The 15,055-nt window shown below is 41.6% G+C and overlaps 1 protein-coding gene across 2 annotated transcripts in view; it reads left to right on the top strand.

The window, feature by feature from the left end:
- CACNA1I (calcium voltage-gated channel subunit alpha1 I) overlaps positions 1–15,055 on the top strand; it is a 3,871,666-nt gene that overhangs the window by 1,452,738 nt on the left and 2,403,873 nt on the right. For both annotated transcript variants that reach the window (XM_073592660.1, XM_073592661.1), the window contains one exon: positions 2,473–2,658. In XM_073592660.1, coding sequence (XP_073448761.1) covers positions 2,473–2,658 — 186 coding nt within the window. The remainder of the gene's footprint in view (positions 1–2,472; positions 2,659–15,055) is intronic.

Below are 15,055 nucleotides of genomic sequence, written 5' to 3'. Positions count from 1 at the left end.
CTATAAATATTACATTTTCCATAAAAAGGTTTATATATTCAATATTGCCTGCCCTACATGCAATTTAGAACACCCCTTGTTATACATATAACTTATAATCAAACATTCCAAAAGTGGGAAAAAATTCCCCAACCAATGTTACGATTTATGAATGTAAGATGACGAGTTGTGGGTTAAATTGATTGATTGATTAAGCAGATGTTGCTTTATCAGAAGGAGCTGCACCATACCCTATAGCCTTCTCACAACAAACTGGAGTAGCATCTACAAGCTACTAATCCAACGCTACTTAAAAGGCTTTCTACTAACGTCTATCTTCATATCGAGAACTATGGCTATACTGGTGCCTCCGCAACGCTCTGTATATACTGCTAATCTCTAAATACAACTAAGCAATTATTCATCTTACCAGCTGTCTGACTACATGGGCAGAATGATCCTTAGCTCCTGAGGAAGCGTCAATTAGACGTGCAACATGTCGAGCGACTAAGAGAATACCTACCTGGATCTGCAATTTAACCCACAACTCGACATCTTACATTTATAAATCATAACATTGGTTGGGGAATTTTTTCCCACTTTTGGAATGTTTGATTATAAGTTATATGTATAACAAGGGGTGTTCTAAATTGTAATGTAAATGTAGGGCAGGCAATATTTAATATATAAACCTTTTATATGGAAAATGTAATATATATAGTATCTGCTTTAATTTTTGTAAATTAAACCCAAATAAAATCATTTTTACTTTTTATAGGTAAACTACTTTTATGCCTTAAAAGTCCATTTTTTAGTTAACATACTCTATTCATCTGATATAAGGACGTTGGCACACTACTATAGAAGTACCTACAGTGTCACCCTATCCTTAGGTACACACTCATTTAGGAATCTCTCAAAAGCCCTGTGCCGTTAACGGCGGCTCCCGCACACATGCACGGCAGTGACGCCATTGCGGCTGCGACTGCAGCGCTAACATTGCGGTGCTAGAACAGCTTTGTTTTAAGGTAAGTTTCACATAATGTGCTAGTATGCAATGCATACTAGCATATTATGACTTTACCTTGCAGGAAGAAAAAAAAACATCTAGAGGTATACAACCGCTTTATTCATCCAAGTGTTGCCACTACTTAAAAAAACAATAATTAAGCAATGTTTATGTTTTGTCCCGCAAGTAGTAACTAATTTATATTGTGATTTGACATGCATTTACCTGGCTATCTGTGATGATATCACCTTTCTGCATCTATTATGCTTTATCTGATTTTCTAGCTTACTAGTAGTTTTTTTAGTATAATTGATATTTATTAATTTGTTATCACTTCATGTTTGTTTTCACACAGGAAGACCATTGACGTCCATATACATATGCGTGTGCACTGGGTGTGCTGGTTGTGTCTGGGCACACCCTAATTACCTGGTGCTGCGCTAATTGCCCCTGCTGCCCTGGACTGTTTCCTTGTCCCCTCTTGTTCCCCCTCCCCCGCAGAGCGCTACTGGCTTTCTCTCCTCTCCTGCTGGCTGCTGCGGGGGATGTTTCAGGATGGAGAGTAGGGAAGGGGATGGTAAATATGTCATGTTATATGTCCCTTCCTTTTCTGAATGAATAAACTGAGTAAACGGAACTGATCGCTCCTGTGTCCATTCTTAACATAAGCATAGTAAACTCTGTTTACTATACTTCAGTTTGTGAATCCGCTCAGCACAGAGCACTTCCCATTCATTCACTGTCCAGTGCAGCTGAGACTGCAGACAAAAAGACTGCGCTATCTCTGTCTTCATTCTCTTTCTCTGTTTCAAAAATGAGACCTGAGGCCTGGTTAGACCCCTGATATTTTAAAAAAGACCCTGTTCGGGGCTCCTAAATAAATAGTAAAAAAATATATTAAAATTATATTAAAAAATTACAAAATGACTGACACCATCCACTGCCCTACTGACACTATTCTCTGCTCTACTGACACTATCCACTGCTCAATTGACACTGCCCTCTGTTGTACCCCCTACTAACAAAGTCCACTGCTCTACTGACTGACACCACACACTGTCCTTCTGACAAGTCCACTGCTCTATTGATACCATCCATTGCTCTACTGACACTGTCCACTGCCCTACTTCTGACATCTTCCATGTTTTAATACATATTAAAAATTTTGCTTACATGTATTTATAAGAGTGGGTGTGTACTGTATGTGTGTGTGTGTAACATAGTTTGATTCCTTCTATATATAAACAGGAGTCATTAAGGCTTTTTACAATCATTTAAAATTCTTATTCCAAATATTATTCATACATACTGCATGCTAAATTTGTTTTATTCTTTCACTCACTGAAATTAAAGTTAGTATATCATCCAAACAGAATATATAGAAGAGAGAGGACTTAAAGAATGCATGCTGTTTTATTTTCTCTATCTGCATAATAATCCTTTTTTTTAATAATTGCTCCTATCTTCTGATATTTTTTATTTAGTGTCTGGGAGATTATTGGGCAGAATGATGGTGGGCTTTCAGTTTTAAGAACTTTTCGTCTTCTTCGGGTGTTGAAACTCGTACGGTTTATGCCTGCACTGAGACGGCAGCTAGTAGTCTTAATGAAGACAATGGACAATGTGGCTACATTTTGCATGCTTCTCATGCTCTTTATCTTCATCTTTAGGTAAGAAATGTGTGGGTTTGGTTTGGGTTGAAATCTGAAAAATTCTTATATGATCTTTACTGTATAATACTAAAATAATTTCTTTGCCTGAACTATAATTACACATTCCTAGCTAATAAGATTTTGTGAAATTACTTCATGATACTTGGCGCACACTACATCCCAATGTGAAGGACTTTACCTTTTTCTCTCCTCCGCATAACAAATACTCAAGACTTGATCTCTTCTTCTTATCCCAAACTGACTTATCCTCCCTCACTAGAGCCACAATTGCAGGGAGGCCAGGGACAACACCACTAAAGCTCTAAACATTCATCATTGGCTATCCACTACATCCACACCGGGCTTTTTCTTATCCTTGGATGCGGAGAAGGCATTCGACAGGGTGGCCTGGGACTATATGGAGGTGACACTACATGCGATGGGTATACCACATTGCTTACTTCAGATCATCCTAACTCTCTACTCATCCCCCACTGCCAAAATTAGGGTTAATGATCACCTGTCGGACGCCTTCTCCATCTCCAATGGCACGTGCGAGGGGTGTCCCTTATCCCCCTTAATTTTTATACTTACCATGAAACCTCTCCTTCGCCAGCTAAGAGACAATCCAGATATCAAAGGAGTCGAGATTAAAAATGAAAAATATAAAATAGCAGCCTACGCGGATGATATCCTACTCTTTCTAACAGACCCTATAAAAACCATCCCAAAGCTCCTCAAAGACTTCTCGCTTTTCAAAACACTCTCTAACCTGCAAATAAACGTCTCAAAATCTAAAGCCCTAAACATCACCCTCCCGGCTTCACTCGTTACACAATGCAAAAATAAATTCCCTTTTTGCTGGGAACCACATTCTTTCACCTATTTGGGTATCAAGATCCCCACCAGATTGGCCGACCTATATTCACAGAACTTCCAACCTTTTCTCCAAACCAGCCAAGGAGACCTTCACAAATGGCATGCAGGACCTTTCTCATGGTTCGGTAGAACAGCAATCTTAAAAATGAATGTGGTGCCCAGACTTCTCTATCTCTTTCATGCCATCCCCATTACGCTCCCCTCCTCGTTCTTTTAGTCATACAAACGCATGTGCAGGAACCTCATCTGGTCCTCTAAAATGTCCAGACTCAGTTGGGAATGACTGATGCTCCCCAAACTACAAGGGGGTCCAGACCTTCCAGACATCCAAAAATATCATTGGGCGTATCATCTGACCAGAATAGTTGACTAACATGTACATGGGCAAAGTAAAGATTGGATTCAGCTTGAAAACTCATTCACGCAAACCCCGCTACCCAGCTTTCCACGGATTCACCACTCTCACATCCCCAAAGCACTCTCCTCGCACCCACTAATTAATGCTACCCTGTCAAACTTCAGAACGCCTGCAAAAAACCTGAACTGCCAACCTGCACCCGGACCTATGACTCCTATAGATGATAACCCTGAGTTTCCACCGGGCCTGTCCCTACACATCCCAACTGAGACACCACACAGAACCCATTTAAGAGCTCAACAATTTTTCCAGAACAACAAACTTCTTTCACACCAAGCTATATCTGCTAAATTCCCAGACCATAACATTCCTTTCTTTAAATTTCTACAACTTCGGCACTTTTTTTATGACTCCAAACACTACACACTTTGTCAAAGGGATTACATGCCCTTTAAACTCCTTTGCACTAGCAGAGAACCCCACAGACACCTAATTTTGACTATCTATGCGCTCCTTTTCCTGACCCATATCATTAAAGAAGACAAAATTGTCCGACAGTGGGAATCTGACCTACATATAGACCTTACGATGGAGGAATGGGAGTGCATATATAGCCACATCCACAAAGGTTCCATCAATGTTTCTACTCAAGAAAGCAGATACAAGATATTCTCAAGATGGTACAGGACACCTGACAAGATCCACAAGTTTTATCCTAGTCTCCCCCGCTATGCTGGAGATGTAACTCTGCCCATGGCACAATATTACACATTTGGTGGGATTACCCGCTCATCAAACCATTTTGGATAGAAATCCACAACTTAATTTTGTACACAGTTATATGATATATGAGGGGCGTTTAAGTCAAACCTGGGACTTTTAATTTTTAATTTACATTTTTAAAAAGGGACGCTAGTGTGGCGTTACTACACGTAGTAGTAAATGGCAAGTGTGTCCTATCACTGATAGGTGGCGCACATGTCGAGAGCCAGTCAACAGACCGTTAATCAAGATGGCAGACAACAGTGTTAGTGCGTGCAGGGAACAGCGAGTCGTGATGACGTTTCCTGTAGGTGTAAAACCCGCGGTTATCTACAGAAGACTTCAAGCACAGTAAGATGATGAGACGCTTAGCTGTGTTAAGACATTTGAATGGTCAGAGGTGTAGTCTGACACCAATGTGAGCGGGCGTGTATAGCATAGCTCACTTGGGCTCCTTCATCCTGAAAACAGACCGGACTGTTCTGTGAAAGGGGTCCGAGAGTAGCACACTGTGGCCGGCAACATACAGTTGGAGAAGCGGGGTCTCGAGCGACTATTGACGCTGATGCAGGCAGGCGGCTCTGGGCTCCTTTGGTCTTGCCCGATAGCCAGCAACACATTGAAAACCCTCCGAGTGCCTCCATGACTGCTCGTGCGGGGGTGAGTGGCTAAGCACTTGCCTGATTCTGGCTTGGAGGGACTCGGGATGACTCATGGGGAATGACACTGTGACAAACTCTGACCTCCCCCGGCTCGTGTCAGTCTCCTTCGGCTCTGCCCAGTCCTGATTGGCTTTTCTTGGTTCTCTCTAAATACCGTGATCCGCGAACTCTGCTGACTTTGGCTGGACTCAGTCGGAGGCTTCTGGCTGGAATAAGCCTGGATTAAGCCTGATTGACTCAGACGAGTTCTTGGGGACTGATTTATACTACTCCCTGATAAGATTCATGGTTCATTTTGATGCCTGAAACCGGCTCTCATTGCTCTCTCATCGTTTTCAGTTTACTCCTACAACTGTGATAAGGAATCCAGTGTTCTTGCCCTGTCTACTTCCCTTACTGCCTATTTTTCAACCATTTTAATTTGGTTTGTGCTGCCAAGTTGACATGTGTACATATATGAATTTACATATTTTATATCAATAATATCTATTCTTGCTATGTGCTGTTTATGTATATATATATCTATGAATTTATGATGTCCATGCCATTCGTGCATGTGTACCGTATATTTATATGATACCGTTTCTACATGTTTTGTACTACTGCATTGTATTTTACTATTCATCTCAATCTCAAAACATTTTTATATACAATTGAACCCCTACCAGTCAACAACCTCATTCAAAGTCCCAAACTCCCTTCTTTGTTTACCTGAACCAGGAATGGAGGCACATTTATGTGCCACATCTAAAGTCCCAAACTTCCCCCTTTTTTTATCCCTTACTGCCTATGAACTCCAGACCTCAAGTACATCAGATAAGTGAAAGTATAATAATCCCTCTTTCCTTTTTTTGTGTTGTGTTTGTGTTCTTAGTGGTAAGGAAAAGTGGCTGTCAGGGACTCAGGGAGCATAATTGGTAATCAGCTTACAGCTTACAGCTGGAGACAAGACAGAGAACTAAAAAAAAAAAAGGTGACACATCAATGTCACAGGATGTCTCCAGCTCACAGTTACAAAAGACCGTAAAAAACAAAACCAAGGAAGCAGCTGCCAAATTAGAACAGTTTGCCCACAATCCATCTCAAAACACTGGAAAAACACAACAACCTAAAATATCCTCATCACCGTATAAAGGGTTAAACTTGCAAAGCGAGCCAGCTAAAATGGCCTCAACACCTTCTACCCCAACTGCAGCAGGGTCACATGACCTTTCAGTTCTGTAAATCTCAACAGTAGAAGAACCATCTCTGAGAGAGGTATTAAATGCAGTTAATGGGTGTAAAATTGCTTTAGCAGGAATGATAGATCAATTAAAATCTATCAAGAAGGAAATGGCATTTTTGGAGTCAGTGGAATTAAAGATATAATAATGCCTATGAAAAAGGAAATGGAACTTTTAAGGGGAACAGTTGAGAAGCAAGATGATAGATTAGAGGATATGGAAAACCGGCTGAGGAGAAATAATATTTGCATAATCAGACTACCAGAGAAAACCAGGAATAACATGAGAGACTTCCTGGAAAAATGGTTTTGTGAGGTTTTTGGGAGGGAGGAGTGTTCCCCTTTATTTCCGATAGAAAAGGCTCATAGAGTCCCGCAGAAAATGTCTGCCCCGGAAGGGATGCCAAGATCAGTGATTATGAGATTTCTTTTCTTTAAGGACAGAGAAATAATATTACGAAAAGTGAGAGAAATTAAGGATGTAATGTTCAATGGAGTAAAAATCTTGTTCTTTCCTCACTTCTCTGCAGAAGTGCAGAGAGGAAGAGTGAAGTTCAGAGACATCAAGAGGTGGCTGCGACAGTTAAATGTGCAATATGCAATGTTATACCCAGCACAATTGAGAATCGCAGTAAATGGGGCGGTACACTTTTTTGATAACCTGCCACATCCGTCACTTGGTTAGAAAGAAAGAAGCAATCTATACAGCATTAGTAAAGTTCCATTGTTGGAAATATAAGGACACAAGGACACCCCTTGTATATTTATTTTTTATTTTTTTAGGAGCACCAGAAAAGAGCTATGGATTAGAAGGTGTAATTGTTTAGAGTCACAGGTGTTTAGTAACTGACACTTGACATTTTTGAGATTTTTGAGATAAAATATTTTGAGATTTACACAAGTAGATTTTTGGGCCACAATTAATGCCCGCAAGAGGAGTTGGGAGGTGGGGGAAGGGGAGGGGGAGAGGGAGGGAGGAGGGAGGAGATGTGTTTTCTGTTTTAGAGAAGTTGGGATAAATAATAAGGTACATTCACACAGTAGTTTCAGAAAAAAAAATGTATACGAGCAACGTACAGTGGAATTTAAATATGAGTGGGTGTTGAAAAAATGGGGTAAAAACTCATATTCAGGGTAAAAAATATGGAGGATGGGTTAAAGAGATTTGGTTTCTGGGGTTAGGTTTTTACACGAGTATGTATATATATATTTTTTTTATTTAAATGAATGGGGAGGTGACGATTTGTTTAAGGAATGTGAGGGGACTGGGCAAAAAAAGCAGCCTTATTTAAAACAGCCTGAACTCTCAGGGTATCAGTTCTTTGTCTACAAGAGACACACCTGACAAAGGAAACAGTATCCCGTCTAAAACATGGGGGTTTCTCCCGCCAGTACCACTCCACATAAAGATACATTAGTCAGTTTAATTTTCCTGTAAAGAAGTAAAGATAGATTGAGAGGGAAGATTTATACTTATATATTGTAGATTGGCAGAGATGCAATTTGCACTTGTGAGTGTACATATACCTCCTCCATTTAAACTAGAAGTAATTAAGAAGGTGTTGGAATTTATGGTTGATAAACCAAGGGCCCCTGTCCTGATAGTAGGAGATTTTAATATGGTGATTAACACTCAGGTGGACAGGTTCCCTTTGGGAAAAAGATCTGAACAGACACTGTATACATCTCTGTATAGGATATGTAAAGAAACAGGTTTAAGGAATATTTGATGCGACATAGTAACACAATTTTTTTCTTGTTACTCTAGGACACACTGTTCACTCTCTAGGACTGACATGGCAATAGGGAATGATATTCTTAGTACATTGGTAACCGACATTAGATATGAGACTAGAAGGCTGTCGGACCATTCCCTCTTAGTTTTGTAGGTCTGGGAAAATGGCAGGGAGGGAGAGAATAGAGAATTAACCCTTTCTGGCTGCAGTTAAAGGGGTTGTAAACCCTTGTGTTTTTTCACCTTATTGCATCCTATGCATTAGGTGAAAAAACTTCTGACACTGTCCAGCCCCCCAGCCCCCCATTTTACTCACCTGATCCAGTTTGTTCCCTCGACAGAGAAGTGCTCTTCCTCTCTGCCCGTTGTCTTGGCTCTTGATTGGATAGATTGATAGCAGTGCAGCCATTAGCTCCCGCTGCTGTCAATCAAATCCAATGAAGTGGTCGCCGAGGGGCGGGGCCGAGTCCTGCTCTCTGTGTCAACACACAGAAGCAGGACTCGGGATTGTGCCCACATGGGTGTCCACCAAGGAGAACGCTTCTCCAATGTGGACACCTGTTGCAGGGAGGAGCTACCAGCGCCGCCGCAGACCCCAGAAGAGGACGATCGGGGCCACTGTGCAAAACGAACTGTACAGTGGAGGTAAGTATGACATGCTTGTTATTTTGTTTATTTTTTAAACGAGGGTTTACAAACCCTTTAATCACCCCCAATGAATATATGTTAGCTATGCTCCTGGATTTTCTGGAGCTTAATAGAACTTCAGCAACACAGGGGATGGTATGGGATACCCTCAAAGCCTATTTGAGAGGTATCTTACTTCAGCAGATCTCTAGGAGGAAGAAATCTACTAAGGAGTGGGAGTTAGAAATAATACGGATAGTTACTGACATGAAAAAAAGCATATATAGAAGATCCATCATCAGACAATCTAGCTAAATGGACTGAAGCACAACAACTATATCGAACACGGTCTCTGAAGAAAGCTGAGAATATACGCTTTTTTAAAAAACAAGCCCATTATGAAGAGGGAGAAAATACTGGACACATGTTGGCCCTTCTGGCAAGGTCTCAAGGCGTTCCACGTTTTCTATAATGACAACTGGGACCTGTGCTGGAAAGGTGACCATGTGCCCAGCAGAAATAATAAATGTCTTTAAGGATAATTACTTTGATCTGTATAAATCCAAGGTGGGAGAGGTAGACAGAGAAATGGTGGAGTTTATACAAGGGCTGACCATTCCATATCTATCGGCGGAAGATAGGGTATCGTTAAATGCACCAATCACTATTGAAGAACTACAAAAAGCGGTATAGGAATCAGCTAGTCATAAAACACCAGGACACCGGAATTTCCTCTTCTGGTTCAAGCTGGACAGCATAGAGCTGACTACTTCCTGGTTTTCCTGAATGTACAGCTATTCAGCACAACATCACACCAGAACCTTTCCCAGCTACCCGGATTGTGCGAGGGGCCTGTGGGACGCAGTAAAACTGCCAGGACTACATACTTATGGCGAGCATTACTCACACTTATATCTTGTAAGTGTTTTTAATCTGTTTTAATACTACACTTAGAGGTGCTCCCCCCCCCCCTGTTTCTTTTAAATGAAACGGGAAACAGGGGGATATGTATTTTGGAGATGTTCTTTGAATAGAAAAAGTGAAAAGAAAGTTGAATTTAAAAAAAGACATTTAAATGGTGTAAAGTAACGTTTCAATGATGTCCGTATGTCTGTCAGTGACAATACCGGCTGTGGTGGTTCCCAGCTCACTGCTGTCATTCCTGTTAACATTCAACACATGGAACAGTCGATCCTGGATAATCAACGCATAACCTGTCTCCCTAGAAGAGTTCCTCGGCACTTGCGCTAATGATGAAGTAAAGCAGGCTGTTCTTGGATGGTTCAGGCGTACTGACAAATCTTTCTATGCCGAAGCTTTCCAGGCATTAGGTACATGCTTGGATAAGTGTATAAATGTAGCAGGGGAATATGTAAAAAAAAATAATGCAGTTTCCACAGATATTTGAACCTGCTTGTTTGCACCCCTAAAGAAGAGATTTTGTTTCATATAGCATTGGGTGTTATCATATGCTGCATTGGCTTTAGGTTCCATCATATTGTCCAGAGCTTCTTCATTTGTAATCAGTCACTACTTCATATGTATTTTTTATTGCAACTGTCATTTTACAGTATGTTTGAATAGGCTATACATTTTTTACTTCATTATTTGGCTTCTTGGACATGTTGCTGCACCAAAGTCTCTGTATCCAGAGAGTTTTGCTTTATTGACATATATTATTTTAGATGATTGCAACCTCAGAGGTCCTTTCCTCAGTATATTTGAGTTACTGTATAGTAGGCACCCAAGGGGGCTATTGGACATTGCCAGAGAAACATGGGAAAGTAAGAGTCCCCCTCACAGAAGCAAATTGAGCATGAGCATGTTACCCAGATGCGCAACAGTAGACATCTCCAAGCACACTTTACTGTTAAAAGCAGGAGTCTGAAGCAAACAGTCACAATGTCCAGCATTTGCAGATCGCTGGACATATTTGCAATCCATGGGTGCAATCACCTGCCGTGGTTGCCACGGGAGATGGCACATAGTAGAAAGTTACTGAATTGCAGGCTTTAAAATATGTGTCCATCCCAGACACAGTTGGGCAACTGGGTAAGCAGGCAGCAATAACTTGACAGACAGCTCCCATGGTTGCTATGGACAGCAGCACCTAATGCTAAAGTACTGAATAGCAGGCAGAGCACATAAATCCTTCCCCAGGTTCAATTCTGCAATTGGTGGAACAAAGTGCAGTTCCCTGGCTTGATCCACTTTGGTTGCTAGGGGCAATGACTGGCAGGTTACCTGTGAGCAGATGGTCCCGAAATGAGCCCCCAAATGTAGCATTACCCACGTAGGGGCTGCTGATACTTGTGGTCCGTCTCTCACTCTGCACAATCATGCACACAGTATTCAGTCACTCCTAGGCAGAAACCATACCTTGCATTTTGGTTTTGGTTTTTATTGGGGGAATTCAACTTGGGTGGGGTAAGAAAAAGTACAGGATGCCCACTTGATTGAAGAAATAAAGAATTGGGACTTCAACTATATACACTCATTGTATATACACCTCCTCACTTCCAGCTCCAGCACATCACTTGATTACTGATCTCACTCTCCAGCAGATCACTTGATTCCTGATTCCACTCTCTAGCAGATCACTTGATTCCTGATTCCACTCTTTAGCAGATCACTTGATTCCTCACCTCCAGGACCAGCTAGAACTATAGTTTAGGCTTGACACTGGTTCTGCCAGACCTTAGCAAATGCCCTTTTGCAGGCAGAGCCCCTTTAATGTAGCAAAAATGTTGGTAGTCCTAGTGCTAGCTGTCCACGTGGCTACCAATCCCGCCACCATATTTTCAGGCCCTGCCAGCCCTCATGGCTGCAGCTGCCTCTCTCCACTGCCCATGCCACCACAGTCCACTCCACTGACTCTGTACCCATCCCAGAAGATTGCACTCTCCCAGTCCTCCAGACTGTGTGAACTCTCACCAGCCCTCCTGGTTCCCTCTGGGGAACTCGTGAAGACTTGCTCAGCAGTGTTCTCCTGCTGTCCTCTCTTACTCATTCTGTGCCTCCTAGTTAGGACACCTCTGTGGGTTGTAAGAGGGTCCCGTCCGCACCCGAGCCCCAGGCCCAAGGCCCTCCCAGACTGGGGAGCTCTCTCAAAGGTCCTAACAGGCTAACACTCCATCTCTATCTTCCACTTGATCGCAACCCCTGCACAGCTGGGCTGACCCAGAGTATTTGAGGGGGCCTGCCCCCCTGCCAATCCTAGTTGGGGGTTGGACAGGGCCCTCAAAATACTCCAGACAGCTCCACCTCTCCTCTTTACCTTGCTTTCTAGAAGATTCTAGCACATTCTGGAAGGAGAGGGGAGGTCTCAGTGATGCCCTACTTGGCTTCCTGCCCATCCAGAATCAAAATACAAGCTTGGCTGCCTGCCAAGCCTGCTTAAATTTTCCTACACTACAAAAAAACCTAACTGTACACATCCTAGTAACACTAGAGGTTGCTACATGGGAGCAGTTCCAGGCCATTGGATTGAGAGAATTGGGCCAGCTGAGAGAGTCTGGGAACCTAGAGCTGAGTAACCTGTGGTCAGGGAGACTATTGCCAACAGTGGCAGAGCTGCTGAATGCTGCCAGGTGGGCTACCATTTTATCATTACCTTTTGTTGTTTTGTGAAGCTAAAACCCCTGTGCAGGAAACCCTATGTCAAAGAGTGAAGTTGGGCGAACATTTCGAGCCAAGCAAATATTTGGCCCGGACATCGCCAGTTCGGGCGAACACCTGAATTTGTGGAGTGCTCGGCGGGATGTTCGCTTGTAAAGCACCCCACAATGCACTGCACACTGCACAATGCATTCTAGGGCCCTAATTGGATGAAGCAATGCACATGACCATATATATATTCAGTGGTGCTGCGCTAATCCTGGACACCCTTAATAGGAGCCTTAGGGTGATAGTAAGTGACTATAAAACTATAAAGCGCCAAAAAATGTCGGCAATAATCATACAAAATCCCACTCATAAATAAACAATAGTGGTGGCTAAAAACAAATCAATGTGAGAATAAATAAACTATAAATTCATTCATAAATAGTGCCTTAAATCATTAATCCATGACTGTAACCATGTGCAAAAAAAACAGATTATCTTTTTTAAGTGTAAACAATCATCACATCATAACACAAAATCTATGTGACTAAAATGAAGTGGCACAGGGAATAGCACGTAAAGTGACAAAGTGCAAGATGAAAAAAATTAATATACAACAATAAATAAATGTGAACCAGTGCAAAGTTCAGGGATAATCCGGAACTATAGCAAGCAATGATAATAAATAATGTGACTTGGATAATTTAGCATGCACCAGATGTGACAAAAAAGTTCTTTATAAATAGTAATGGTAGCGTCCTGGCATGCAACAGTCGCTCCGTGGTGTTTGATGTAAATCACACGGTGCTCAACTTCGTGTAAGACCACTCATGTAAAAGATGGCCCCTTACCTTAAGGTAATAGGGCAAGCACATCTAACCAAGATCTTTACAGGGGTCCTCCTTGACGCAGTGCAGTAAGTGCATATGACCAAGAATCTTATGGGGGGTCCTCCTAGGATGCAGAGACCTATCCTCGCGGTCCTAATTTCAGGGGGGTGGTTCCCTCGGTAATACAGGGGGATAAAAAACACACGGGGAGCCCCAATAGCGTAATACTATTTAAACCAGTAGCTTTATTAGGTAAAACATGGGTACTCACATAAAAACAAACAGTCTTGTTCCTATCTCCAACGAGCGGCGGGCTCGTGACACTATCACAGCATGTAAAGCCTGTCCCGTCCTTACGCGTGACGTCACAACACGTGACTTCATCAGAGGATAAGTACAGGCTAAAGTCTTGTCTTTAAATAGTCTTATAATGGGCGCTAATGAGCGGCCATTTTCCCGGAGTCATATAGTTAACATTACAGCGGCCATTTTCCTGGGGATCATACGGCGCGGCCATGTTTGGGTATACTGTGCGTCCGCCCATACTATACATCAGCTGATCAAAGCGGCCAATTAGGTGGAAAATGCCTTCTCTCCACTCAAGTACTGTCAGCAAAGAAGAATAAAGTGACCAGTCGGTCCATCTCCGTCAGGAGAAGTTTTAAATAGCGGATATAAGGGGAGGGAGGTAGCAGACTGCAGGGACATAATTAATATAATAAAAAGGTAACAATACACAACTAAACCTCATTTTAAAAGAAGCTTAAAAGACTTGCTGCATAAGGCATTAATTGCCATTATAAAAAGGGAAATTTAAAACTCGATTAAAAATTAAGTAACCCATATCTACATAAAGAACGAAAAATATAGAAGGGACAAGCGCTCAATGCTATCATAGATAAAATAAACCACAAAGTAATAGGATAAATATCAATCACATGAATTTGTTCATTTCAGAGCCATAAAAAATAAATAAATAAAGTCATAAAACTTAGATCAAATATAATAAAACAATTTAACGTATTAGGAGTAATACGCAATGGGCTGATCAAACAAAAACATACTGATAAATAAACCCCAAAAAATGGGACTGCATTGACATAAGAGAGAAAGGAGCTCAATTAATAAGGGAATCCTAACGTAATATACAATATGCCCTAACTAGAAACTAAAATACTAGGAAAATCCTAACATAATCTCTAAGTGAGCCTTAGCTAAGAGTTTAAAATCACATGAGAAAGGTAATGCTAATCCTAATATAGTACAGTTAAAAGTCACTAAGGAAACAATTGAGGTCGAATTCGATATTTAGGCCACGAGGCGAGAACGTATCAAGGGTAAAAATCCATTTGGATTCAAGTTTACTCAAAGTTCTCACCTTGTGGCCCCCCCGCCAATGTTTGATATACGGTGTAATACCCCAAAACTTCAGGTGTGTGGGATCTCTATTATGGTGCATCAAAAAGTGTTTAGAAACGCTGTGTTTATCATAGCCATTTATGATGTTTTTAACATGTTCTTTGATGCGGACCCTCAACGGTCTTTTTGTACGGCCAACGTATTGGAGACCACAACTACATTCGAGGGCGTAAACAGCTCCTTCAGTGTTGCAACAAATAAAGTCCTTTACCTTGTAGGTGTCTCCAGTGCTCGTGGAAGTAAAATTGAAAACTTTTTCATTTGGGCGTTTAGTCCTTAGACACGCAAAACATCTTTTACACGGAAAAAAACCGTTAC

This window comes from Aquarana catesbeiana, linkage group LG07 (assembly GCF_042186555.1).
Source record: "Aquarana catesbeiana isolate 2022-GZ linkage group LG07, ASM4218655v1, whole genome shotgun sequence".
Lineage (NCBI taxonomy): Eukaryota > Metazoa > Chordata > Amphibia > Anura > Ranidae > Aquarana > Aquarana catesbeiana.
The sequence above is the reverse complement of the archived record's forward strand: the minus strand, read 5'-3'. Positions and strand labels throughout refer to the sequence as shown.